Source organism: Arvicanthis niloticus, chromosome 19, assembly GCF_011762505.2.
Source record: "Arvicanthis niloticus isolate mArvNil1 chromosome 19, mArvNil1.pat.X, whole genome shotgun sequence".
Lineage (NCBI taxonomy): Eukaryota > Metazoa > Chordata > Mammalia > Rodentia > Muridae > Arvicanthis > Arvicanthis niloticus.
In genome coordinates, this window is record NC_047676.1 from 25,442,542 (window position 1) to 25,469,167 (window position 26,626).

At 41.0% G+C, this 26,626-nt stretch overlaps 1 protein-coding gene across 1 annotated transcript; it reads right to left on the reverse strand.

Annotated features, from left to right (window-relative positions):
• Golph3 (golgi phosphoprotein 3) lies at positions 1 to 26,626 on the reverse strand. The gene is made up of 4 exons (XM_034523564.1): positions 26,075 to 26,626; positions 11,938 to 12,069; positions 8,477 to 8,591; positions 1 to 1,924 (listed from the first exon to the last, which is right to left on the reverse strand). The coding sequence occupies exons 1-4, from the start codon at positions 26,297 to 26,299 to the stop codon at positions 1,500 to 1,502; spliced, it is 897 nt and encodes a 298-aa protein (XP_034379455.1). The 5' UTR covers positions 26,300 to 26,626; the 3' UTR covers positions 1 to 1,499.

A 26,626-nucleotide genomic window follows, 5' to 3' on the forward strand; every position in this document is an offset into this window, starting at 1 on the left:
TCTGATTCAGGCACTTTCAAGATCATAGTTTATTTATTACTCCAGATAAAAAGATAGTATACATATTAGGGAGTCCCTTAAAATTCAACTCTAAAGTTATACGCATCTAGTATTTTTGCATCAAATGTTAACCAAAAGTTTCTAGACACCTGAAAGCCCCACTATCAACATGAACTATAGTAATAAAAATTTGACATTTAATTTGTTCAATGTATAGTATTTACATTATGAAACCAATAGTAAATAAACAATGATAATGAATAAAATCAACATTAAAAAGCAGAGGTTTGTAGTCTTATGGTATGCTAATGATCATAATTGTATATAAAAATTAAAACATAGCAGAGCTTTCTGTTACAAAATTCTTAATCGTCTTGAGTTGTAGTAGTTACTTGCTACCAATTTACATGCAACCAACATATGCTAGGACTGATATCCAATTTTCTTTTCCTCAAGAAAAGATAAGTAGATAAATGCTATTTCAGAGCAGACATTAATTTACTTGAGGACAGAAAAGAGGAAAAACAAAACAAAAAAACTGTACTCAAGATTAGTACTGGTCACAAGCCTCTTTCCTAAAGAAATCATAAAAACAGGAAAAGTGAAGGAAAAAAAAAGTCCCAAAAGAGATGCACTATGATGAGGGGCACAGCTCACAACACGCCCTGAAAGGGTCACACATCTTCTCTCTCCTTCGGTGATGAGAGGTCTATTTTGCCATCAAATAACAATGAATGAAGCAAGTGAGGGGCACCAGATGCACAATTAAATTTTTCAAAATACTAAAAGGAGGCAGAGGTGGCCAGAAGAAGGGGCGATTCATATGTAATTCAAACTATATACAGCATAGTGGAATGCAGCCCATCCCAAACTGGCTTTGTGAAACAATTGGACCTTTATGATTTAATAGCTAAAATTATAACAACTGTAATCATACAACAGATTTACATAGGAAGCAAAAATTCAAGGGGCATTTTATATTATGTATTTACTGTGCTGTTTCAATTTAAAAATAATTTTGCTAAGTATACATCTCAACTGAGGTCTGTGTATAAAATGTCCTAATAGATACAGATATTTATTTACCTTTGGTGAGTTGAAGGCCTTATTGTGACTTGTCCGAACTGTAGGCAGAAGGCCAGGTGAGTAAGCACATGTGGGAAAACTCAGGCTGAGGTAATCCAAACGCTGTGCATGAGGTGGGTGACTGGAGGGACTCTGAAAGTCAAAGTACACCAGAAACCTAACACAGGAACAGTGAGAATGGCAACAGGGAATGGAGTGCCAATATGGCAATGAGGTTGGTTACAAACAGAAAGAGGAAGGCCTCTCCGTACCAGCAGAACCCTGCGTACATACAAAATGAAATAGCCACCCACCATTTTTGTTGAACAAACGCCAATTATTAGTGTGGGAAAGTACAAACTGCAGAAAACCAGAGTCAATAGAAGAAAAACTACTGGTTCACATGAGAAAAAGGAAACATTGCAGTCTGACAGTTACTTGGTAAACGCAGCTACCACAGCCCAGAGAACTTCGTTGGTGTTGGCCTTCAGACACTCCACTTCTGGGTCTAAGTCGAGAAGCTGCCGTACTCTCTTGGTGGCTAAATCATACTGCTCGTCCAGAAGAGGAGCAAAAGCATTTTCCAAAACATCCGAGGCATGGGCTAGGTAAATGAGGGCCAGCAAGCGCTTGTCCATCCGGTGAGGGTCATTGACCCATTTGTCAAGAACAGCTTCCTGTACCTTCTTGATGAGGCGCTGCTTAATGTTGTTATTGGTGAGAGGATGTGTCGTCATGTCAAACAGAAGGAAGTTCTGTTTCTCTGTCGTCAGTACACCCTTTTCTACCAGGTTTTTAGCTAATCGTTCACGTACATTTCTTAGCTGATAGTGCAATTTTAATGGATTCCACGTCTCACCTAAATAAGAACATTCCAGAAGTTAGGAATGGTGGGTATTATTTGCTAAATTACAACACCAGCAAATCGTACACAGTAGTAGATAAGCAAAAGAACTTTTGTTTTTTTTTTTTTTATTTTTTTTTTTTTTTTTTTTTTTTTTGTTTTTTCGAGACAGGGTTTCTCTGTGTAGCCCTGGCTGTCCTGGAACTCACTCTGTAGACCAGGCTGGCCTCGAACTCAGAAATCCGGCAGCCTCTGCCTCCCAAGTGCTGGGATTAAAGGCGTGCGCCACCACTGCCCAGAACTTTTGTTCTTGCCCTTCCACACTAGGTCATGGAGTCCAGACCTCTGGGGTCTAGGCAGCCCCAACACTCAAAAAGTCTGAACTGAAAGTAGTCTTCAGTCACAGCTCCCTTACTCTACAAGGAAATGAACAGCTCTGGCTATTGTCAAGAAGCACTCAATAAAGCAGAATGCAGAGGGCACACATGCACCAAGTAGAGAGGCCGGAAGATCTCAAGTGTGGAAGGAAGCGTATGGGCTATACACAGTAAGAGACTTCTACAGCATAAAAACATCACAAGGCCCCAGGTTCAATACCCAATACTAAAAAAAAATTTTAAATTAAAAATTAAAAAACAAAACAAAAAAAGCAAAAATAAAAAAAAAATTAAAAAATAAGCTGGGGTGGGGGTGTGGTGGTGGTGATGGTGGCGCACGCCTTTAATCCCAGCACTTGGGAGGCAGAGGCAGGCAGATTTCTGAGTTTGAGGCCAGCCTGGTCTACAGAGTGAGTTCCAGGACAGCCAGGGATATAACAGAGAAACCCTGTCTCGAAAAACAAAACAAAAAAAAAAAATAATAAAAAAAATAAAAAACCGTCTACACCATAAAAAAAAAAAAGAAGCGAAGTCAAGTCTCTACAAATACCAATCTTCAACAGACAAAAGGAAAACATAGCTCTCTGATTGTAAGCTAATCAAGTAAATTAATGTCTGCTCTGAAATAGCCAAAGACTGTATATAGCAAAGTTTATGATAAAAAATTATATAAACCTGACTCTTGAAGAGAACAATACATTTTCACAGTTTTTGTTTTGTTTTGAAGACAGGATTTCTCTGCATAGCCCTTTCTGTCCAGGAACTCACTCACATACCAGGCTGGCCTAGAACCCAGAGATCTGCCTGCCTCTGATCCCGAGGGCAGAGGATTAAAGGTGTGTGCCACCACTGCCCAGCATTATTTTCACAGTTCTTAAGTTTGTCATCTATAAACATCTTTTTGAGACAAATATTTAGTTAAACTAAGCATTTTCTATTAAAATCATTTATTTTTCTTTAAAAAATTTAGTAACAGATAACAATATCAGTAACTTCAGTTATCTTTCAGATAATATGTAACCAGTCTAATTGTATTTTCCAAATAATCACCAATGACAGCTCTATTTGTAATTTAGAAAAAAAAAATCCCAAAGTACTTTTCTAAACTAGAACATGTTGAGAATCAACCACAAGCACCTTTAGTCGCCGTAAAGACTCTTAAGACTGAAGTCTTGGAACACTGAGAGAATCAACTTTAAACTCAGCTTAAGCTGAACTACTGAATCCAGTAACACGAAGCAATATAAACTTAAACTTAAAATTTCAGCTGCTCAGCTTTACAAGCCACATTGTAAGTAGCAACAGCCATAAGTGGCTGGCTATTAACTCTCACTAGATAGCTCAGAACACTGTATCATCCAGGAAGAACTAGTAGCCTATGGCACCCTGGAATATGTTACAGTTGTGTCATCTAACAGTAAAGAATATCCTTGACAGGAACTCAGTGGGTTCAGAGTCCATGATGCTCACGCAGAGGATCAGAGTTCAGTTCCTAGTTCCCACATCAGGTGCCTCACAACCACCCATAACTCCAATTTCCAGGGGAAACAATACCCACTGACCTTTGCACGCACAAGATACACATACATTCACTCAGGGGCACCCGGAGACATAAAATAAAAACAAAGACTATCCTAGACAGCAAGAATCCTCACTGTTATTAGAAACTTAAGAAAAAATAATTCAAAGTGACTGTTTGCAGATACTAGTCATAAAGAATTCTAAACTACAATGCTCAGGCAAAACCTAATGACCCCAAGATGGAGGCATATCCTAGGGAACAGAGACAATTCCAAGCACAGCACAGCAGTCATTCTTGACTCAGTCACCCTGCCCAAGTCTGAGGTCAGAGATCAAGAACTGAAGTAGCTGAAAGGTGCAAGGCAGAAAACAGGAGGTCTAGAGACCTACACAGTATTCCAAAGTCTCAGAATGCTAAGCCGCACACAAGGTGAAGTGAGATACTGCAAAGCTAAGCATAAAGACAAATATCAAAAAACTGGACAATGCTGGGGGTAGCCACCAGAAAGTCCCAGATGCCAGGAAAGCAAGAGGCTCCCAGGACCCAATGGGAATGAGATTAGCTGAAATACCCATCAAACGGGAAGGAGAACCTGTAGAGACCATATCCAGAGGTTAGGCAACGACCCCAGTTGGGAGATGGGGCCACCCACTCAACTCCAAATTTTTAACCCAGAATTGCTCCTTTCTAAAGGAAATATAGGGACAAAGTGTGGAGCAGATACTGAAGGAAAAGCCATCCAGAGACTGCCCCACCTAGGGATCCATCCCATATACAGACTTGAAATGCAGATACTATTATGGATGCCAGGAAGTGCTTGCTGACAGGAGCCTTAGCTGTCTCCTGAGAGGCTCTGCCAGAGCCTGACAACTACAGAGGTGGATGCTCACAGCAAGGGGTCCCCAAAGGAGGAGTTAGAGAAAGTACTGAAGGAGCTGAAGGGGTTTGCAACCCCATAAGAACAATGTCAACTAACCAGATCCCCCAAAGCTCCCAGGGACTAAACCACCAACCAAAGAGTACACATGGAAGGACCCAGGGCTCCAGCTGTATATGTAGCAGAGGATGGCCTTTTTGGGCATCAATGGGAGGAGAGGCCCTTGGTCCTTTGAAGGCTCGATGTAGGGGAGGCAGGAGAGGGTAGGTGAACACTCTCATAGAAGTAGCATGAGGGGAGATGGGATAAGGGGTTGGGGGGGGCGGGAATGAGGATAACATCTGAAATGTAAATAAATAAAATATCCAATAAAAAAAAAAAAAAAAAAACTGGACAGTGCCAAGTGTTCTTAGAGAGGTGAGGAAAACCTGAATGTTAAGTGGCTTGGGGTGAAAAGGCCTTACTGAACACCTGGGGCATGAGGGGACCCAGAAAAGACCACATTTTAAAAACAAGGCTGAACTAGTCTCAAGTGAAAACTACTCTATCCAAGCTTTAAAGCACGTTGACAAGTAACTTAAATATCTATCGAAGCAAAAGCCAACACTTTTCCCCCGAAGGGGAAGGCAGACAATACTGAAGTTGAACTCAGGACCTCCATATGCTAGGCAGGCACCCTAAAATTTTCAACGCTCTTTAGACAAAGGCTTCAAGGTTCAGCACTTAATCTGATATTCACAATGCTGTGTATCAGCAAAACACATTAGATTTGCAAAGAAAATGTGTGCCCAAACTAATGGGGAATGGAAATAGCCAACCAAACCAGCCATGAACAAAAAGAAATAGCAAAGATGAGAAAACCAGCGACAAGGGTTTTGAAGAGAGCTCGTATAACACCTACAGCTCTTAAAGGAAATGTGCACAAAACAATGAGACAAATGGGAGCTATTTTTTTTAGAAAGAATAAATTATCTGGGACAGCTTTTCATTACAATATTTTGTGTGTCTATGTGTGCACATGTACATGACTCTTACTCCAAGTATGGAGGTCAGAGAGGATAACTTGCAGAAATCAGTTCTTTTTTTTTCATCATGTGGAATAGAGCTCAACTTCAGGTCCTCATGCCTGTCAGCAAGTGCCTGTACCCTCTGAGCCATTTCACTGGCCTGGGGAACAACCATTACAATTTTGCAATTTACTTTGGAAAAGAAATTAAAGTATGTGATAAATAAAAGGCTAGTACTGGTACTATGAATTACTAGTATTTAAGGTATCTGAAGAAGCATTCCAAATAAAGTAGCAGTGGTGGTGAGCATGTGTGTGTGAGTGAACAAGTATGCATACACAGACACAAAAGCAAGGGCCTTGATAAGGTAATATGTTCTTAGAAAACACAGTACCAAGAATATAACATCTTAAGGTTTATTTCTTATCCTGCAGAACTTACAATAAGTGAAAGAAGCCTTCATAATATAATTTACTGGCTAGAATAAAATGGGAATGTTGCCCTAAGAACAAGATGAGGCATTTGAAATGATTTAATACTGAGTTATCTCTAAGAAAGTTACAGGGGAAGGGGCTCACATCTAGACTGCCAGAAAAAGTAAGCATCCGAAGAACAGGAGAAACAGCACAAGCACACAGCACTGATGACCTTCCAACCTGCAACTGTACCAATCCACTGTCTCCCAAAGTGCCTACTTAATCCCCTGATAGTTTGGGGTTTGGGTTTTACTGTTTCCCAGTGTCACCGTCACTGGAAGGCAAACAATCCTAAACTAGAATCAGACAAGATGTATGACTTTGGAGAATTCAAACTAATACAACTTAGGATGATGGCCACATTTATATAACTACTTATTTTAAAATCTATCCTTTAATTCTACAATTAACTCTGCATATACTAATCTGTAAGTTATTAATGTACTATCCCCTAGCAACAGTAACTCATTAGGTATTATTGTCTGAATACACTTACATTCTCACAGAACTACAGTACAACACAACTGTGTCCCAACAGTCTGTCAGACAGGGCAGGTCTCACACGCTAGACAACATCTCGGCCATCTACTGAGTTCAGGTAAGCAAGCTGGCAGCAAGTGCCGTCATCTGCTGAGCCTTCTCACTGGCCCTTTCTAAGTCTTCTGAAAAGGTACGTTTCCTTCTCTGTGTGCACAACTGCTGCCTTTTAAAGGTCTAATCTAAGGTCTACTTCCTCCTTCAATTTCTAAGTTTCCTCAGTTTTTTTCTGAACTACCAAAATTTTAGAACCATAAATATTAAATCATTAGGTCCTTCAAGCTGCAAGTATTTCTGTTTAAGTTCATAGCGCCTGTCAGTACCATGGAACACTAGCATCCAGACAATACGCCACGAACTTCTGTTGATGATACAGCTACAGTGCAGGACAGGAGTCCAATCCAGAGCTTTGTACACTCTAGATCCTTAAGGACTATTATATCACTAATGAAGACAGTTTTGAAACAACTAAAATGTATAAAAAAGAGAGAAAAAAAAAAAAGATGTTTTAACCTCCAAGTTGGCTACAGTCCTATATACTTAAAAACTCATAAAGGATGGGAAAGTAGCATGACTGCTCAGCGAGCAAAGCCACCTACTGCCAAGCCTGATGGTCTCAATTCCTCCCCTGGGGCTCACGTGGTGGAAAGAGAGAACTGACTTTTGCATCCTGATTGTCCTCTTCCTGAGTCAGGCCACGATCACCACACCCCACTCTACAACCATGACACCCTGATAAAAAATCTTAGTTATTAACTGGCAATGTCTGCTCAGTAGGAAACAGGTCACTGTTTTCCTTTTCTCGTCCCCAGGGCCGGGAATCAAGCGCTGGGCCTTCTGTATGGAGCCCTGCACCCCTTCACTAAGCTGCAACCAGAACTCCACACTAGCGATGCGCTTCGTCTTCTCCTCCTAGGCTGGATCCCCTTCTTTCATGACAACATGGTAGCTAACTCCTAATATATACCTATATATCAACAGTATGTGCTTAAAAAAAATTCTGGCATTTGTAGCCAATCTAAAGTATAAGATATTTCTAAATATTTGCCTAATGAATTCTGGCCTAATCCAATGGATATGCTACTGTATTTCAATTCTTTGGGAGAAAACTTATAGATGTCAGTCATATATCTCTTCAATGCTCACTCCAGTAAGAATACAACAGCAACTCAAGTTGAAACCAAGTTCAGTCAACACTCAAACTAGTAAGAGTTAGTCAGTCAGCAGCTATGCAATGTTAACTAGTTAAGTATACAACTACCTTAACTTATCAACCCAACCCCTTACTTAGGCCAATACTGGTTTGGGGTATATGCCCTGTCAAAAGAAATTAGGTGATCAAGACACTGACCACCAGACTGGATAAGCCAAATGACCCACTCACTGGACTACAAAATATAAGGTAAAGAGAGAGTGTGTAGTTTATAAAGACATCCTCACAACATGGCCCACTCTGCACAGAGTAAACTGTACCAATTAATTTAGATAAGGAATGACTGGAGACAGGCATGGTGGTACAGGCCTTTAATTCCAGCACTTAGGCAGCAAAGGCAAGTAGCTCTGAGCTGGAGTTCAGTCAGGGCTACATAGTGGCTCAAACGAAACAAACAAACATGAGAGCTTAAAGAAAGAATATCCATTTTATCCAGTATCTGCTCTTTCCTGTAAATGGAGATAAGATTTTAAAAACATTATCATCTGCCCCACCACCACAAGTAACTATACAAACTTCTCTAAACAGAAATGTTTACTTTTTAATACGTCAGCTTACCACTAAGTAACTCAATCCAGTTCTGGACTGTCTCTGGAGGCTGAGTCTCCTTAACATGCTTTAGAGCTTCATCAAGAAGAACATCACCTGTGGGAGCATCCGATTTACAGATCACCTGAAACACAATTGGTCAGAAATGATCCACTGGTACATTCTTCCTGTACCACTACATAAAAACAAGTAAGTACAAACATCTCATGCTCAGAGACTGTACACTTACTATAATTTCATTTGATCCTTAACCTTGAGCTATTTAATATAGAAATTCACTCATTTTTAAAGTCTTGGACAAAGAAAGATCCAACTATATATATGGGAGAATTCAACATACTAAAGGCATTTCACATAAGTAAAAAAACCCTAATTTTCTCAATAAATGTTATTAAGAAAACTTTGACAAATTAAAACAAAAAAAAAAAAGAAAAGAAAGAAAGAAAGAAAGAAAGAAAGAAAAGAAAAAAAGAAATAGTTCCCCCTGAGTCAGGCATGGTAGTGCATACCTTTAGTCCCAGCACTGGGAAGGCAGAGGCAGACAGCCTGGTCTACAGAGTGAGTTCCAGGATGGCCAGGCCTACACAGAGAAACCCTGTCTAGAACTAGCTCTCTCAAGCTTATGCTCAATAAAAGATATGAAGGGGAAATACAGTTTTTTAGGAACAACAAAGACTTTTTAAACTGCCACTGCTCGCAGAAGCCTCAATAAAACCATCAACAGGTTTGATTATGTAAAAATACTCAATCTCCAGCACCAGGAGGATCAGAGATACAGGGGGTGGGGAGGCAAGGACAGACTCTAAATCTGTAATTAAAACCCATACTTATAGAGAAAGCTCAGGAGTTAGACATGCAGGCTGCTCTCCCAGGAGTCAGGTTTGTTCCTAGCACACACTCGGTTTTTACCAATACTGTCTTTAAAAACCCAAGCTGTTTTATAGCACAGCTTAATTTATAAAAGTAGCATGGTTACTATACTGGACAGTACAGATTCAGAAACATCACTCAGAGCATTCTTTCCATAGTGATTAGTTAGACCAGGGTTTACGGGGAAGAAAAAGATCTACACAGGAAAAATGAATCCTGTGTCTGTGATGTGGCTATGTGACCTGTCCCTTCCTTCCACCCTTCCCCCCCTCCATGTGACATCACCATCCACCTCCCTCATGCACCTTGACTGCACCTAAGCTCTGCTCTAAGCCTTTCTCACCTGTCACTTCCTCCATTATCCTTGCCAGGGTTTAGGCTACAAGTCTGACCATTGTTCTCTTGTAATAATTGGTCTCCTGACTAGAGGCCTGAACTTTTTTAATGTTTTAGGAATGCTCTCATTTATTCGTTGATAATTTCATAGCATAGATACAATGTAACTTGTTTATAGCCAACTCAAATTCTCCACCTTCCCTTCTCCCTGACAGTTCTCTGTTCACCTCCATAACCCCCTACTCCCCCCACATACACTTAATAAGCCACTGCCTCTTCCTAGTGTTGCCTTGTGAGAGCACCCATCAGAGGGCAGGCAGCCAACCAGTGGCCACACATACCCAACCTCCCCCAGCAGCCATCAGTTGTTCCTCAGCTAGGGATGGAGCCTCATGAGACCTCTGCACTCCACACTGGGGTGCTGTCTGGCTTCACTTCCTACAGTATATATGCAGAGGTGCTTGAGTTCAACACTCTGGTCCCCTTTCAGTCCTAGCTGCACACTGAGCTCTCCAGGGGCCAACTCTTACTACATTTCATTGTTCCTGCTCAAAGCTAATCAAAGATTCACACAAGTTCTAATTCCATTAAAAATTTCAAGAATATATGTGGCTTCCAAATAAATATGCTATGCTTCAATAAATTCATGCTACCTCCAACACAGAAGAGATGGGAAGAAGCTAAAACAAGACCTCTGAGCAATTGCACTGTATAGATAAAAGAAATTCAAAAAGGCCTCAGGGATTTAACAGAAAACCATTTGATTCATAAAACAAGAAATGCCGTGGAAACTGCAATCTTTTATGAGAGGCCCAAGGTCAGTTATGCAGCAGTGATGTGATATGAGGTAGGCCATAAGAACATGTGGACAGATGTGGACAGAAGCCAAGGAGCAAGAATAAAATAGGCAAAAGCTGAGAGGCTGCTAACAGACTCTCCCTTAGAGCCTTCGAGAAAACATGAGTACATCTCCCAACTGGCCTCCAAACGAGAAAACTGCTAAGGTTGTGGTCATTTGCTACGATGGCTTTAAAATGAGCTGAAGACAGCCATAAGTGGTGGTGCACACCTTTAATCACAGCACTCAGAGGGTTGCTGTGAGGCTGAGGTCAGCACAATACACTTATCAAGCTCTCAGTCAAATGGGACTACATAGAATTTATCTCCAAAAAAACCCAAAACACAATAGTTGGCTTCCATGAAGAGAAGTAAAGAACAAGGAAAACAGCTACATTTGGTCTTCTAACTATATGGATTATTTTAGTTGAACCAACAGTTACTTTTTAAATTTATTAAATCATATATTCTTCCAATATTACCTATGTCACTCAGAACTAGAGTGACTTAAACCCACATGGATAGGAAACAAGTTTCTTCTGACCACAACCCAGCAACTTCTACTATTTAGAAGTTATATTATTTCCTGCATTACTTCTTTTCATTAACACATTAATGGCTTCCCTTTTTATAAAATGATCACTCTGGTTTTGCCAGTCCAGTGTTCAGAGTGAGAAATGAAGGCATGGGCTTGTCATCTTAGAGCTCTGGAGATGCAGGTAGAAGGGTCTCTAGATCAGGCAACATGTGCTAGTGAGTTCCAGCCAGCCTTGGTTAAAAAGCAAAGACTGACTTAAAACAAACAAAAGAATAAAAACAGAAAAAACCTAAATAATAAAACAAGATATTTGGTTCTGGCCTATCTTTTAGATTTACAAATATAATACAACTACGGAAGAAAAAATGGTTTGAAATACTGTGTTTAAAGCATAAAAATAGACCAGAAGAGAAACAATTGTAAATATCTGATTGACTGTGAAGTTAAAAATCCAAAAACTAGCATATATATTCTGTTCTATCATAGAAGTACCCATCTACACCTTCACCATGGCGAGTGGCATAAATTCAATCACAGTTTTCCAAAAATATTAATGCCCCAAGTAATTCAGTTCCACAAAGCTCTCGGATATTTTTAAAGTCATTATCAAGGTCTTCAGACTTACAACTTTTTCAAAAACAAAGAAAACTTGGCATCTCCCTAAGGCACAGTGGTCATCAATCCTAACAGTGAGTAGTATCATGCTACATATGCCAAAAAAAAAAAAAAAAAAAAAAAAAAAAAAAAAAAAAAAAAAAAAAAAAAAAAAAAAAGCAATCCAATAAGGACAATTTTAAACTATTTAAATATTATAAAGCTGTTAGAAATATTCATCATTTAAACAGAAAACAATTCTTGTGAAGAGGGTATTATCTAGAAGTCCTCTTACCTTTCTTGTTAAAAGACTTTTTCTTCTCATTCCACAAGCCTCTAACTGTAACCTTCCTCTCAAAGCTAATTCAATTAACATACAGCCACGTAATCCAGATGATATACAGTCATTCCAAAATGATGTGTAACCCTATTTAAAAAGAACAAAGAAAACAAAATAGCTAATTTACCTTGAGTCAAAAGTAGAAATATCTTTAGCCAAAGCCACCTATGCCTTCTTACAACAAAACACTAAAATGCACAATTAGTAGGATCTGGCCAAGGGTTGTCTTTTTACCACATAGTCTTACATATGGATAAACAACAAACTTTAGAAGTCAAGCTGGGCAGAGTAGAACATACCTATAATTCTAGCACTGGGAATATGGGGGCATTCTAATGGCTCAAGAGTTCAAGGTCAGGGCTGGAGAAATGGCTCAGAGATTAAGAGTACTTACTGTCCTTACATAAAACCAGAGTGCCTAGCACCCATATGATGGCTCAAAACTGTAACTGCAGTTCCCAGGAGTCCAATGCCCTCTTCTGGGCTCCTTGGCACCAGGCATACACATAGTTCAGGAATACACAGAAACAAAACACCCACATATACAAAATAAATTAACAATTTTAAATAAAAATACAGTCCAGGCATGGTGGCTCAGACCTCCAGTATTCAAGCCAGCCTGGATCACAAAGGGAAGGCTTCCTGGTACTCACCCGTATTTTAAGAGGATGGCTGGCCATCAGTTCATGGAACTACACTAATGATGCAGGAACTTAAAGTGCACCCCCCAACATACCACTTCTTAAAATAATTTCTTTATTTTTATTTTATGTGCATTGCTGTTTTGCCTACATATTATGTCTGTGTGTGTGGAGTTACAGATAGTTGTGAACTGCCATGTGGGTGCTAGAAATCAAATCCGGGTCCTCTGGAAGAGCAGTCGGCACTCTTAACCGCTGACCCATCTCTCTAGTTCAAAATAACATTTTTAACGAGAGCTTTTAGATAAAGAAAACTAAAGGGAATAAACAAAACTACAGTTTTGTCAGGCACGGATATTAATTCCAGTACTTAGGAGGCAGAGGCACGTAGATCTCTGTGATCTATATGCATGGTCTACACAGTGAGATCCAGGATAACCAGAGGTACATACAGAGAGACCTAAAAACAAGTCTAAAAAGAAGTTTTAAAAAAGGTTTCTTTTTTTTTTTTTAAATCAAAAAAGCCAATTTCAATGTGCAATCAAGGAAGCAGACTAGTCTTGAGATTTGCTAAAATTAAAATGAAGCAAGGTTTATTAAAACCAGGAATAAAGGGAAATCAAGATCTGGAGCAATTAAAGACTTAGGAAGCCCGGGAATTAATTGATTCCATGAAAAATTAAGTTACAGTTGTGTGTTTCTCAGGAGCCTGGACACACAGAGGGGGTTCCTATTTGAAACACCAAAATGTAGACAGAATATACACTTCAAAAAGCAAAATGAGTATGGTTAGCATACAAGTCTGAAACTGTCTAGTTGGACAGAGTTTAGAAGTTTACCTTTGATGACAGATAGAAGATGGCTAAATACAAATGTCCCAACTATTCTCATGTCTTGAGTCAACCAGAGATGTGTCAGCAAAACAAGGTCTTTACTACAGAGTTCAGAGTTACATTTAATGAAAAACTGGAAAGTAGATGAGGAAAAAAAAAAAAAAACAATTCTGTGCCAAGGTTTCTGGGACTATCAGAAATAAGACAAGATGAATGAAGGCAAGAGAAACAGCAAGCAACAGAGTAGTCCAGTGTTTTGATATCCTCCTAGTAAAACTCATGAATTTACAAAAGCATGATCAGAAATTATCAGAAGATTTTGTTGTTGTCTTCATAGCTGTTTTGTTTTGTTTTTAAGTTGAGTAAAACTGACCCAAAAGAACATTGAGGGGTCAGGGGGTGGAGAAGGTGATATAACTGACCAGATAACAATGCCACAGGAATAAAGTATCTTAGAGGCAAAGTGGACCAGGACTCTACCAAGTGACTGTGATCAACCTCAGCCAGCCTGGTTCTCCAGTGACTCTGTGACACATTAGATACAGACACGTTAGCAGGGGAATTGCTCGGTCAGGAGGAAGAGAAACAGTTGGCTTTGTTTCTCTAAAAAACAACTCCAAGAGCCTACTGGAGGACTACATACTCACAGCATGTTTATGTGTGTCCCAGTAAAAACCTTTCCTACCGAGCAAACCAAGTCAGCCACTTTTAATAAGGCAGCTAAAACCTATGGCAAAGACTAATAAAAAACTGGCAGTACCAACTTTTAGTTCAACAGGTAGAACTAACTAGTTGTGTTTGCATACACAGCTCTGAGAGAATACAATGATGCATACAGGTAGTACTCAACTTACTCCTGGAAGCAAAACAAGCCAGAAGGACCAGTGGCTGTAAGATAGTGTCCCTCACCTCACTCACAGCCTATGAGAACCCTTCTGTTTGAGCAGAAGCCCACCACGGAAAAAATCTGAGGCATGCATTCAAAAGTGTAATTTAACAAGAAAAAAAGCCCCTATGTTCTAAAAAGTTTTATGGAGAAGGACAGACATTCCAAGATAAAGCAGGGTAAGTACTACCCCCAACGAACAAGAATCCAGACATGGCAAGGGTCCAAAACAGCAAAGCATACAACAGAGCATGCCAGAGACCCTAATACACTGTACTGGTCAGGCGAGATGCACTCCGGTTCCAGCATATGCAGCTCACTGCACTGTCCACCCGTCTAAAAACTACTTATTCCCTGACAGGCAGCAACTTTTCTAACAGAGCACCAGCTGCTAGGATAATGGGACTGCAGTATCTAATGCAGACTGATTCTCTGCTATTGTGGGTCCTCACGGTCCTGGATGCTCTTTCAGAGGATCTGAATTTGGTCTCACTCACAGCTGCCTGTAACTCCAGTTTCAAAAGTATCCAATACCTGTAGCCTCCCAAAAGTACCTGCACTCAATGTATATGACATACAGAGACAGACACACACATTAAACTAAGGGCCAGGTGTGGGGTGTACTTCTTTAATCACAGCATTATAAGAGCAGAGTAAGGTGGCTCTCCATGACTCTGAGGCCAGCCTAGTCCATATAACAAGTTCCAAGTCAGTCAGAGTTACAAAGTGAGGCTCTCAAAAAATAAGAAGCCCTTCTTCTCTGCCCTAGGAACAGCTCTCCTGCCCTGGTCCCTCACTCCCTAAAATGCACGCCTACTCCGGGTTCACCTCCACAGTCTCCTTGGTGTCTGCAGTGGTACTCAACTGACTGACCAGACACTCACAACTTAGAGCCTCAGCAGCTTAACAGTCCCATGTCCTCTAACTTGACTCATCCCTAGCCACAGCTTCCAAACCAGTCAGCACCATTTCAAAGGCCATCAACACAGCAGCCAAGTTCACTGGGATAGGGGCCGCCACAGTCAGGTAGCTGGCTCTGGAGCTGGTTTGAGGTCTCCTCATATCTGGACTTCATTTCTCAGACACAATAGGTCCTTTTGCCTAATGTTAGCCTTGGCTATCCTCTTAACCAGGAGAAGCAGTTGTCTCTACTTCCACCTCCCATGGTTCTTCTGTGTCTCATCTATCCTGTATGTTCTTTTTTTCTGTACACAGCACCCATTCCCCTGAAAGTCTGGGGAAAGTAGGTGGCTCAAAATTTGACAAAGAGAAGACAATAAATATCATATTAGTAAGGAAGGGGGGGAGGGTATAAATAAAGACATCTTTTAACAATCCCGGTGCAAAGATTACTAGAAAATTGGGAAATTAGCCAGGCAGTGGTGGCACACAGCTTTAATCCCAGCACTAGAGAGGCAGAGACAGGTAGAAAGATCTCTGAGTTCAAGGCCATCCTGGCCTACACAGATCGAGTTCTTGGATAGTCAGGGCTACAGGGAAAACCAATTCATTCTTATATAAGTATACATATATGTATGTTTTCACATATACCACTTTTTAAAGTAGGTTAGGAAAGTATTAGCAGTAATAACGACTGACAATGGCTATCTTCACGTTAGACTTTTCTGTATAGATGTAAGAAAAATGAAACAAGAAAACAAGAAAAAAGACTAGTTATTCAAACTTAGAAGGTAATAATTAAGATGCTATCAGTAACATGATAAAGACACTTGATACACTAAAAATTTGCAAATGACATACCTAAGAACCAACTTTCTGTTTCTCAAAGCCAACACAAATCTTTGAACATAAGCTATCATCGCCAAGCCTGGCTCTTCCCAATCCTTGGATCTCACCAAAGCATTTCTTACAAAGGAATACTTCCACTATGCCCAGTCTCCAGTCATTCTCACAGAGTCCTCTAATATTATTTTCAGCATACTTCAGCATAGCTATCACAATTTTCATTATATACACATACAAACATCCTTGTATATTTATGTATCTGTCTCCCTTAGCACAATGCTTAGCATAAAACAATTACCACAAGTAGAATTTTGACTGAATAAAGGTCAATTACGGACTTTAAGTCTTCCATTTTTGTTTAATTGGTTTTAATTTCTTCCAGTACTAAAAAAATATGTAGTATCACACACATCAAGCAAGAGTCTTTATCATGGAGCTACTCTTCCGAGACACTTAAGATTGTGTGTGTGTGTGTGTGTGTGTGTGTGTGTGTGTACAGGTACCTGAGAAGGCTAGAAGAGACATGACCTGGGACTGGAGTTATGGGCAATGTTTAGCTGGAAACTTAACTCCAGTCCTCTGGAAAAGCAGCAAGCCCCCTTGACTGCTGAGCTGTGTTTCCAGTCCCTATTTTTTTATTTTTTGGTAGTTCATACTTTCTTAACTATTCAGGCTCCTTGTATTTTGTTTAAAAGGCATTATTTCTACTATTCTCATGCCTTAAACTCAACTCCATCTCTCCATAATTATAGGGACAATGATATCTTAGTAATTATGTATATTTTTAAATTTATCTTTTAAAGCATCACATGCATATAGTGCAGACTTAAATGCAGGTCAAAAAATGAGTATATATCTTTTAATCTTCATCCAAGACTGGCAACAAAATTTGCAAGTTCTAATAATTTCAGGCCAGAGAGATAGGTGTTTACAAACCTGATGCTCTGAGACCTACATGGTAGAGAGAATCCATTTTCAGAAGATGCAATGTGACCTCTAAATGTATATATAATGTGCTTGTGCATGCACAGAGAAATAAACTATAAACATTTTTAGTAATCTTAAGATCAGTGACTTTGCTCTCTCCAGTCTGTCCACTACTTTCTACACTCACATCTTCTAAAAATCCTCTTTATAGCACTGTCTTTAAAACCTACAATGCTTCCAATACTAACCCAGCTTTTAACTTCCTGTGTCAATAAATGTTCACAATCCTTATCCCATACATAATCTCCATCGTAGCTTTTGTGTCCTGTCTAAAACATTTGTTTCATGTCTGCTAAGTCACAGCTTGTACTTCACTGTGCTCACATATCTCCAAGTCCAGGAGCACAGAGCACCTGGAGCCTGAAAGTAAAAACACTGAGAGCCTGAAACAGACGGATCACTTGAACCAACAAGTTTGGGACCAGCCTGGGCTACATATCGTCTCAAATAAGACACAGAAGAGGAGCTAAGAATGAAGTTCCACAACAGGGACTTGCCTAGCGTATTAATGCCCTGGGTTCAATCCCAGCATTGTAAAGATGTTTAAAAATACAGAAATAGGGAAATGTGGGGACTGAGGATATGGCTCGGTAGGTAGCACTGCTTGCTGTGAAGCACCAGGACTGGAGTTCAATCATCTAGGACCTGCATAAAAGCCAGAGATGGCCACGTGTGCCTGTAACCCCAGCACAGTGGATCCTGGGAGCTCTGTTGCCAGCCAGATAATAGGCATATGACCCTCCCCACCACACACACAAATAAAATTACATTCTTTAAATTATTCTAGAGTTTACAATACAATCACATCTTTCCCACTTTCCTTTTCCTTCCTCCAAGCCATCCCACACACTCCCCACACACCCCCACGCCCTTTCACATACCCCACATACACTCCCCTTGCTGTTTCAAATTCATGGCCTCTTTTTTTCATTAGTTGCTGTTATTCACACTATGTATAAATATATACATACATTTATTTTTTAAAGAAAACTATTTTTAAAGGGCTGTGGACCAGTCCTAGAGATTTAACTCAACTGGGAAATTTGCCTATCCTAAATGTATGAACATAAACTGAGGGTGGTGGAAGTGCCTGCAATCTCAACCTGCACTGCACTCCAGAAGTGGAAGCAGAAGGATGATAAGTTCCTGGACCTCCTCAGCCACACAGAGCTGGAGGCCAACCAAGGGTACCCAAGACCCTGTCTCAACAATAAACAGTGTGTCAAACTACTTGCCACCCTAAGACCAGTAAGTCCAGTTGATCTCCAGAAACCACATGGTGGAAGGAGACCCAACACCCACTAGCTGTCCTCTGATCTCCATACAGCACCCCAGAGCCCCAACACAAATAAATACAGAGGTATTTTCTTAAATAACTTTTAAACGTTATAGAACCCTGCCCTAGTCACCTAGATTCTGGTCTTGAAAGTAATAAAGACTATTCTCTCCCTAAAAAATAAAACATCAACAAAGAGGAAATCAGATGATCAAATGTGAGAAGAACTGATTACAGTGAGGGCCAGAAGAGGACAGACACCTCCCAAGCTTTCTGTTGTGGAAAGAGAAGGCATAAGGAAGTAAGATTTACTGCCTGCCAACTACACTTTATACAACACAGCTGCCATACAAGTCACTAATTTTGAAGTTTGGGGCTTCTGATACCTCCAGAGAGTGAACAGTATTCCAGAGAGGAGAAAGAATGGAAACAACCACACACTCTGGGCTTACATTTGGGAAAAGAAACCAAAATACTTGAGGTTTCCAGATTTCCTAGCCCAGATGGTCTTGAATTACAAAAAAACAGAGGGGGAGAAGGGATACTTTTACACACACACACACACACACACACACACACATGCATGCACAGGGGAGGCGAAGACAGTTTCAGTGAAAAGACATAGTCAAATATTGACTAAATTATCATGTCCAGTCTGGTCAGGAACTGATGGCAATAGTGGAATCTGGGCTCTGTGGTAGAGCACTTGCCTAGCACGCTCAAAGTTGGAGCTTGATCCTCAGCACTGACAGAGTGAGAGTGAAGAGGAGGGATATCAAGCACCAGCCAACAGCATTTTTTTTTTTTAGCCTAAGTCCTTTTCAGCCCTTCAGGTCCTATAACAGGCTATGAGACAGACCACAAATAGAGGTCTGTTTCGAACAGGAAACAATGAGGTCTAAGAATTCAAAAACATTTAGTCTAGTCCTCCTAAGGAGGAGTCAAAAAAGACAAGGCTAGAAGTCAGAACCATGGGTAGGCCAGTTTGTGTTGGTTAGTCTGTCAATTTGACACAAACTACAGCCACAGAGAGAGCCTAAATTGAGAAAAAGATCCCCATAAGATTGTCCTATAAGCAAGCCTGTAGGGTATTTTCTTGATTGACCTGGAAGGACCCAGCCCACAATGGGTGATGCAGTCTCAGCAGGTGGTCTTGCGGATATAAGAAAGCAAACTGAACAAGCCAGCATCCCTGTGGGCTCTGCTTCAGTTCCTGGCTACATTTTCTATCTTGACTTTCCCTCACGACAGACTACAACTATCAGCTGAAATAAACCCTTTCCTGTCCAAGTTGCCTTTAGTGGTTGGTTTTTCTGTTTATTTGTTTAAATCACAGCAATAGAAATATAACTAGGATAACAGTCCCATGACTTCTGATCTGAGGCTTCCTCTCTAGTCCCTGGTCTACATTTTCTGTATCCTCTAAAGTTGGTATCCAATCATACCGAAATCATCTGGAGAGCTGTCTCTTATAAATACTGAATGTCCCTTAAAAGCTAGAAATCTTAGAAACCTCAGCACTTAGCAAAGGGACTGACACATGAGTGACATATTTTGATTAACTGAAAATACGAATTACCAGTTAAACTCGCTTAATCTCAGAAACTGGCAAGCCCTACTCAATAACTAAATTTAAATACATGTAATTTCTGTTTTTTTTTTAAATATGGTATAAAATTATTTAACATTTGTATTTAAGAAACTGAAACTAGAAGATTGGGGGCTTAGTAGTTAGGAGCCCCTGATTTTGCAGAAGACCCAAGTTTAGTTCCTAATACCAACATGCTGGCTCATTACCCATCCACAAAACTCCAGTTTTAGAGGCTCTGAAGCCCAGGATGCCTTCATCTCCAAGGGCACCAGCATGCACATGCTACACATATACATTCAGGCAAAACACTCTTGCACATAAAATAAAATAAATCTGGGAGGGAGGGAGGGAGGGAGGGAGGGAGGGAGGGAGGGAGGGAGGGAGGGAGGGAAAAGGAGAAGTAGGGTAGGATGAGAATGGTTGTTTAGGTAGAACTCTTAAAAGAGAATCCACAGCAGGCACAAGGCTGTACTGTAGTTCGCTAACAGGTTGTAATCTTTACAGCTTATTTTTCATATAGGCTCTAAATTTTATATTTGTCTTACAGAGATGAAAATTCAAACCCTTCAAAAATATCAAAGAAATATAGTTAGTATCAGAAAAGAAATTATAAAATTCAAAACTCTGAAGCTTTTATGAGATTTTTTAAGTACTACAAACTTTTAACACATCTTGAAATTCTAAAACTGAGTTGAATAACTAGCTTACAGTTTGAGAATAGAACTGTTTTACATTAACTTTGTATATAGAGGTAAAATGTTTACAAAACAGTTATGCATGCATCTTGGTAAATACTGTGTTCTAAAAGTTATTTCAAAATGAACTCATCTTTGGGGACAGTGTGAAAGCAACAAAGTCAGTTTCATCCTTTGAATGTCCGAAGTCTTGCCACACACCCTATCATCTTGGCCATGGAGAGGCAGAGAGGGAAGGATCACCAACTCAAGAAGACCTCTATTCAGGAGCTGCCAGGCTATACAGTAAATCTGAGGCATGTCAAATACCATCCCTTCTCTAAACAAGCCCACCTCATCACTACATGCTTTTCAAGCATCACTGCAGTAGAGCTCTTATGACATTAGACATGCATTCTTAAAAAGGATGTTGCTAAAAGCTATTAAACCTTAGAAAACCAGGTGACTGAAAAAAAAAATCTTTTTAAAAATTCACACTAAAAAAAGATAGGAACTTTAAAAAAAAACAATCAAACCAAACAACAACATTCAAGAATACAGTACACACAAGAAGGCTCTTCTGAAAAGGTCTCCTTTCAGCCTACTACTCTTTTTCTTCCAAAGCCTCAGTAGAGGACAACTGACTGGACAAGACTTAACTATAACACAAAACAATAGGAGATACTTCAAGAAGCCATCTGAAAGCTGTCAGTAACCCTAGCATTAGGGAGATAAAGACAGGAGCACCCAGAGAGGGTTCAAGGAAACCAGCCTGGCCTTCATTAGATACTATCTAAAAAAACAAGAAACAAAAAAGCAATTCTATCAGGCAATGGTGGCACACACCCTTTAGTCCCAGCACTCTGTAGGCAGAGGCAGAAGGACCTCTGTGAGTTCAAAACCAGCTTGGTCTTCAGAGTTCCAGAACAGCTAGGACTACATAGAGAAACCCTGAGACTCAAAAATAAATAAATGAATGGATAAACAAATAAGTAAATAATTAAAAGCTAAAAATCTAGGGCTAAATACAATAGAGAATTCCACCCTCTCCCCAAGCAAAAGGGGGAAAGTAAAGTGTTAACAATATGTGCCACAGAAGTACAATCCTAAGCATGTAAAGTGACCATTTCCCCACATTTTATGAGAACTGAGACTCTTGCATAGTCTGTAAAGCAAAAGACTACAAAGCCTCACTTCTATTCAACAGGCAGATTTTCTTTTTTACTGTTTGCGCAGGTGTGTGTGCACATACGATCATGTAGAAGTCTGTGGTCGACTTCGGTGTTGCCCTCAGATGCCAACCACCCTGACTTTTAGACAGGGTCTCACACTGGTCTGGAGCTTGCTGACTTGGCTAGGATGGCTCTTCCAGGAGCTCCACTCTCTGCCTTCTCCAGAGAGAGCTGGGAAGCAAGCTCAGGGCCTCATGTTTGTGTGGTAAGCACTTTACCAATCATACTATCTCCCCAGCCACCAAACACTAGATTAAACTGATCATTTAAAATAGTCAAACTGAGGCTGGAAAGGGAGCTCAATGGTTAAGAGCACTGGCTGTTCTTCCAGAAGACCCAGTTTTAATTTTAAGTACCTACATGGCAGCTTACAACCATCCATAGCTCTAGTTCTGGGGACCTAATGCCCTCTTCTGGCCTCCTTGGGTACCAGGTGCACAAAACTAGATGTACATATATACAAATATAGGGGCAAAACATTCATATACATAAAATAAAAATAACTAAATCTTTAAATAGACAAGTAAATGAAATGATCAAATCTAACCTTAAGTATTTAGATCTACTACCAATAAAATAATTCAAGTTATTTAGGGGGAATCAGTGTTACAGTTAGTAGTGATACAGTATGTGTGAGACCCTTGAGCTTAATTATTTTTTTAAAAAAAATTAATATAACTTTTTGGTTATTTATGGTCATTCTTAAGTATCCTGAAACTACTCTAGTAAAGGCTTCAATAGAAAAAAAAAAAAAAAAAAAACAACCCACAAATAACAAAAAGAAAATATCTACCACTTGCCCTGCCCTGGCCCTAACCATCCACAGAAATCTTGCCAATGACTTAATTTGAATTCATGAGTGAACCTATGTGACACTCTAGCAGTGACCTCTAAATATCAATCACTGACACTTCTCCCAGATTAAGTACCAGAATCCATGAAAGGGCCTACCTAGGCTTGGGCGAGTTTTCTTTTCTTTCTTTCTTTTTTTTTTTTTTTTTTTTTTTTTTTGGTTTTTCGAGACAGGGTTTCTCTATGTAGTCCTGGCTGTCATGGAACTCAGTCTGTAGACCAGGCTGGCCTCAAACTCAGAAATCTGCCTGCCTCTGCCTCCCATGTGCTGGGATTAAAGGCTGCCCGGCTTGGGTGGGTATTCTTAAAGACTTATTTATTTTATGTATATGAATACACTCCAGATACATCAGATGAGGGCATTGGATCCCATTTCAGATGGTTGTGAGCCACCATGTGGTTACTGAGTACTGAACTCAGGACCTCTGGAAGAGCAGTCAGTGCTCCTAACCACTGAGCCATCTCTTTAGCCCTTGGGTGTTTAAGAAAAGAAAAAACTTGAAAAGCCAACTTGAATTAAAAAAATAAATCTATTGCTCTATTGTCAGGACTTGTTCCTAGGTATGGGCTGAGGAGGTTTAGTGTAGAGAGGGGTAAACAGGCATCTGAAAGGTCCAGTCTGAACCTGGCATGTGAGGGGGGATAGGAGGCTGGAGAAAACCAAGAGCCAAGAGGATGGAGCAAGCCAGGAGACAAAGAGAGCAAGAGGCCAAGAGACCACATAGCCAAAATGCCTGGGTTATATAGAGAACAGCTGGGGGAAGAGAGTGAAGCTCAGGGCTGGAGAGGTTGAGGGTAGGGGCTGGGTGAAAAGTGCTGAGCAGAGCCAGGCCTCTGTAACAGGTACCGGTGATGCTGAGACAGGTAGCCAGTGTCTGCCTTGATAGGCGCCTTGGTTAGCTATTATTCCTGAGCTTGAGACCTAACAAAGACTTTAAACAAAACTCCATGTTAGTAATCTGAAGCCAACTGCTTCTCATGTAGCCCAGGCTGGCCTCTAACTTTCTCTGTAGGTGAAACTACTCTGAACTTCTGCTCTTCTTGCCTCCATAGTGGAGTTACAGGCACACTGAGCTTCCCAGCCCAGTGTGTGCAGAACTTCATGCAGTGGACTCTACCGACTGAGACAGAGGGCATTAATCGTCTTCAAGCTGAATGGTATATATTCCCAACTCCTAGAACTTAAATTAATAACAAATTTAACAGTCCTAAGTGACTAGGGAGACAGAGGCAGGAAACCAAGACCCTGTCCAAAAAAAAACAAAAACAAAAAAAAGACAAGGGAGAACCTCCCCCAAAAAGAGTGGATGATAGGTTTATAGAACTGGTCACTAGTGTGTATACATTTGATGAAAAAAAGAAATATATACAAGAGAATTCTAAAACCAAGATGGCAATGCAAGCCCTAGCCCTCGCCACACCACCACTTGTTGGTCATGCCTACATTTTTTAAAAACCAGTGCCCAACCCCCAAATGCTAAATATTAGTGCCTAGCTGAATGTTGGCCATGACTTAAGAAGTTTACTTATTATTTACACAAAATAACTACAACAGATGGTGTCAGTTACCTGGCATCAAAGAACTTCAGTTGTTTTAAAAAAAAAAAAAAAAGCTAAATGTTGTAGGATTAGATTCAAAGAATTCTTGAGATTATCTTCATGGGAACTACTTACAGAAAAGTAACTAGTGACAGCTTTATCTTAAAAACTCAGAGAAAGGCCTCTAAAATAAAAGGTACTTTCTCACCATTGTTTCTCAATGTGACAATACCAAAAACAACTTTTTTGTTCCCTTGTAGCTATTACAGAGTTCTATTGTACGGAACCAAAATGCTGATCCAGGAGTGTAACCTTCATTTTGCTCTTCTTCTTGTACTTCCTAAAAATGTCTCATAATCTATTTTGTTCCAAAGTGGGGAGGGAGGGAAAGATAAATGTATATTACAAGAAGCCTGCTTTCTAAGTCTAGTACTTCCTAAATAAACGCTCTCTAAAATTGCATTACCATGGCACTGGCATCGAGCTTTTCACCCAAAACTAAAAATGAAACACACACAGCACTGGCTTTCCTCATTATAACTGTAATTAAACAGGTACGGTGCCTTTTACAGTCAGAGGGCCATTAAGCGTCTTCAAGCTAAATGGTATTAAGGAATCAAAAAGCACTTCCCTGAGTAATAGCTACTACCCAGGAACCACAAACAGTCCCTGGAAAAACTCATCTTTCTACCGCTGCTAAGTCTGAGGAACTAGAAAACTGTTTTACAGGATGAACTGGGGTTTTTTGCCCTCCTTCCTGAATTCTGGAAACGTATTTAAAAACAAGATCCAATGCCTCTCTTTCTGTCTGACTCTCAAAATGTGTTGTCTAGAGTTTCCACACGGAAACGAAACAAACTTCCGGGCCACCTCATCATACATGATTTATGAAACACCCAATCCTGCAAGTCTATCTTTAAAAATAATCACTTCTATAGATGGATGGGTATTAATAAAATCAATCAAACATTAACTACAGAATCTAGATATTAAAGAGACAATCACTAGCATTGTTTTCAACTTCTATGTGTAAAATTCCTAGATATTTGGGGTGCAAACGACCTTTCCAAACGTCAGAATACAACTTAAGCCTACCTAAATCTTTGCAGCCTTTCATCAATGCGCAAAGTTAGTATTATTCCCAGCACTTCACAAGCCCTCCCTTAAAACGGCAAAAATGAGACAACACATCTACTAACCGCAAAATCTAACTCATCGCTCACTGAAACCAAGTTCATCTAAAAAGTTACTTCCTAGGTTTCATAACAACTCAGTATTGACTTTTTAAAACGATGTCCAGTAAAATAACTTTGCTAATTCTTAACAGCATGCCGCAAACTCAAGTTTTACATAAGAAAGAGGCCGATAGCAAGAAGACCCTCTCCCAGGTCTTAAAACCTGCAAAAAAAAAAACCAAAACAAAAAACAAAAACCAAAAAAAAAAAAAAAAAAAAAAAAAAAAAAAACCCTCAATCCTTGGGAGAGGCGGTAGCCCGGAGTCTTTGGATCTCAACAGTCTCGGGTTGGAATTGCAATCTTTGGCGGCAGAAAGCGAAGAAGAAACGCAAAGATTGCCAAGACTTCGGAACTAAGAGTGCATGTGAACAGAGAAAGGACAAACCCAAGCACTCGGTACCGGGAGGATCTGGAACACACGGGGCCCCGCCGGAGACGGCTGACTCCCACACTCCTTGGGACAAGTGGAGCGCTCAGGGGCGCGGGACTCCGCAATGGGGGACAGCTGGGGCCTCTGCCGGCGCCCACCTGGGCCCACCTAGAGCCACCTGGGTCCCGCGCCCCGGGCCGCCACCCCGCCCGGCCCGTCGCGCCCGCACCTCTCGGTCCTTGAGGCCCAGCAGGAGCACCTCCTCCATCAGGGTCAGCCGCGTTTCCTTGGAGTCGCCCTTGTCGTCGTCGTCCTGTTCGTCGCGGCGGCTCTGCGCCTCGTCCTCTCCGCTGCCTCCGCCGCCGCCCGCCGCCCGCTCCTTGTCGGCAGCGTTCCGTGAGGCCTCGGTGCGCCGCTGCACCAGGCCCGAGCTCCGCTGGGTCAGCGAGGTCATGGCTCCGGCCGAAGAGCCGCGCCGGACCGACAGGAACGCGGGACCGGCCGGCTCTCCCTCACGGCCCCGGCCCCAGGAGCTTCCGTGTTAATTCTTGGAGCTGGGGCGATGTCCGTGGGCTGCGGGGCCGAAGGCAGTCATGAGGAGCCGGGTCTGGGCGAAGCCGGCGGGCCGGGCGTCGATGGGGTACACAAGGGAGCCTTCAGCCCGCGGCTGTGGCCCCACACAGCCCAGGAGCCAGAGCGGAGGCGGCAGCAGCGGCGGCGGCGGCGGCGGCGGCGGTGGCGCTTCCCAATATGGCGGCGCGCGCTGACGTCACCAGAGGAT

What these genes read in the sequence shown, in the direction of transcription:
- Golph3 (XM_034523564.1), bottom strand. Translation starts at nt 26,299, where the DNA reads ATGACCTCGCTGACCCAGCGGAGCTCGGGCCTGGTGCAGCGGCGCACC. An exon ending in AAAGTCTTTTAACAAGAAAG is followed by an intron (nt 8,592 to 11,937) that starts GTAAGAGGACTT and finishes ATTGTGTTTCAG; the next exon opens with GTGATCTGTAAATCGGATGC. An exon ending in CTGGATTGAGTTACTTAGTG is followed by an intron (nt 1,925 to 8,476) that starts GTAAGCTGACGT and finishes GTTCTTATTTAG; the next exon opens with GTGAGACGTGGAATCCATTA.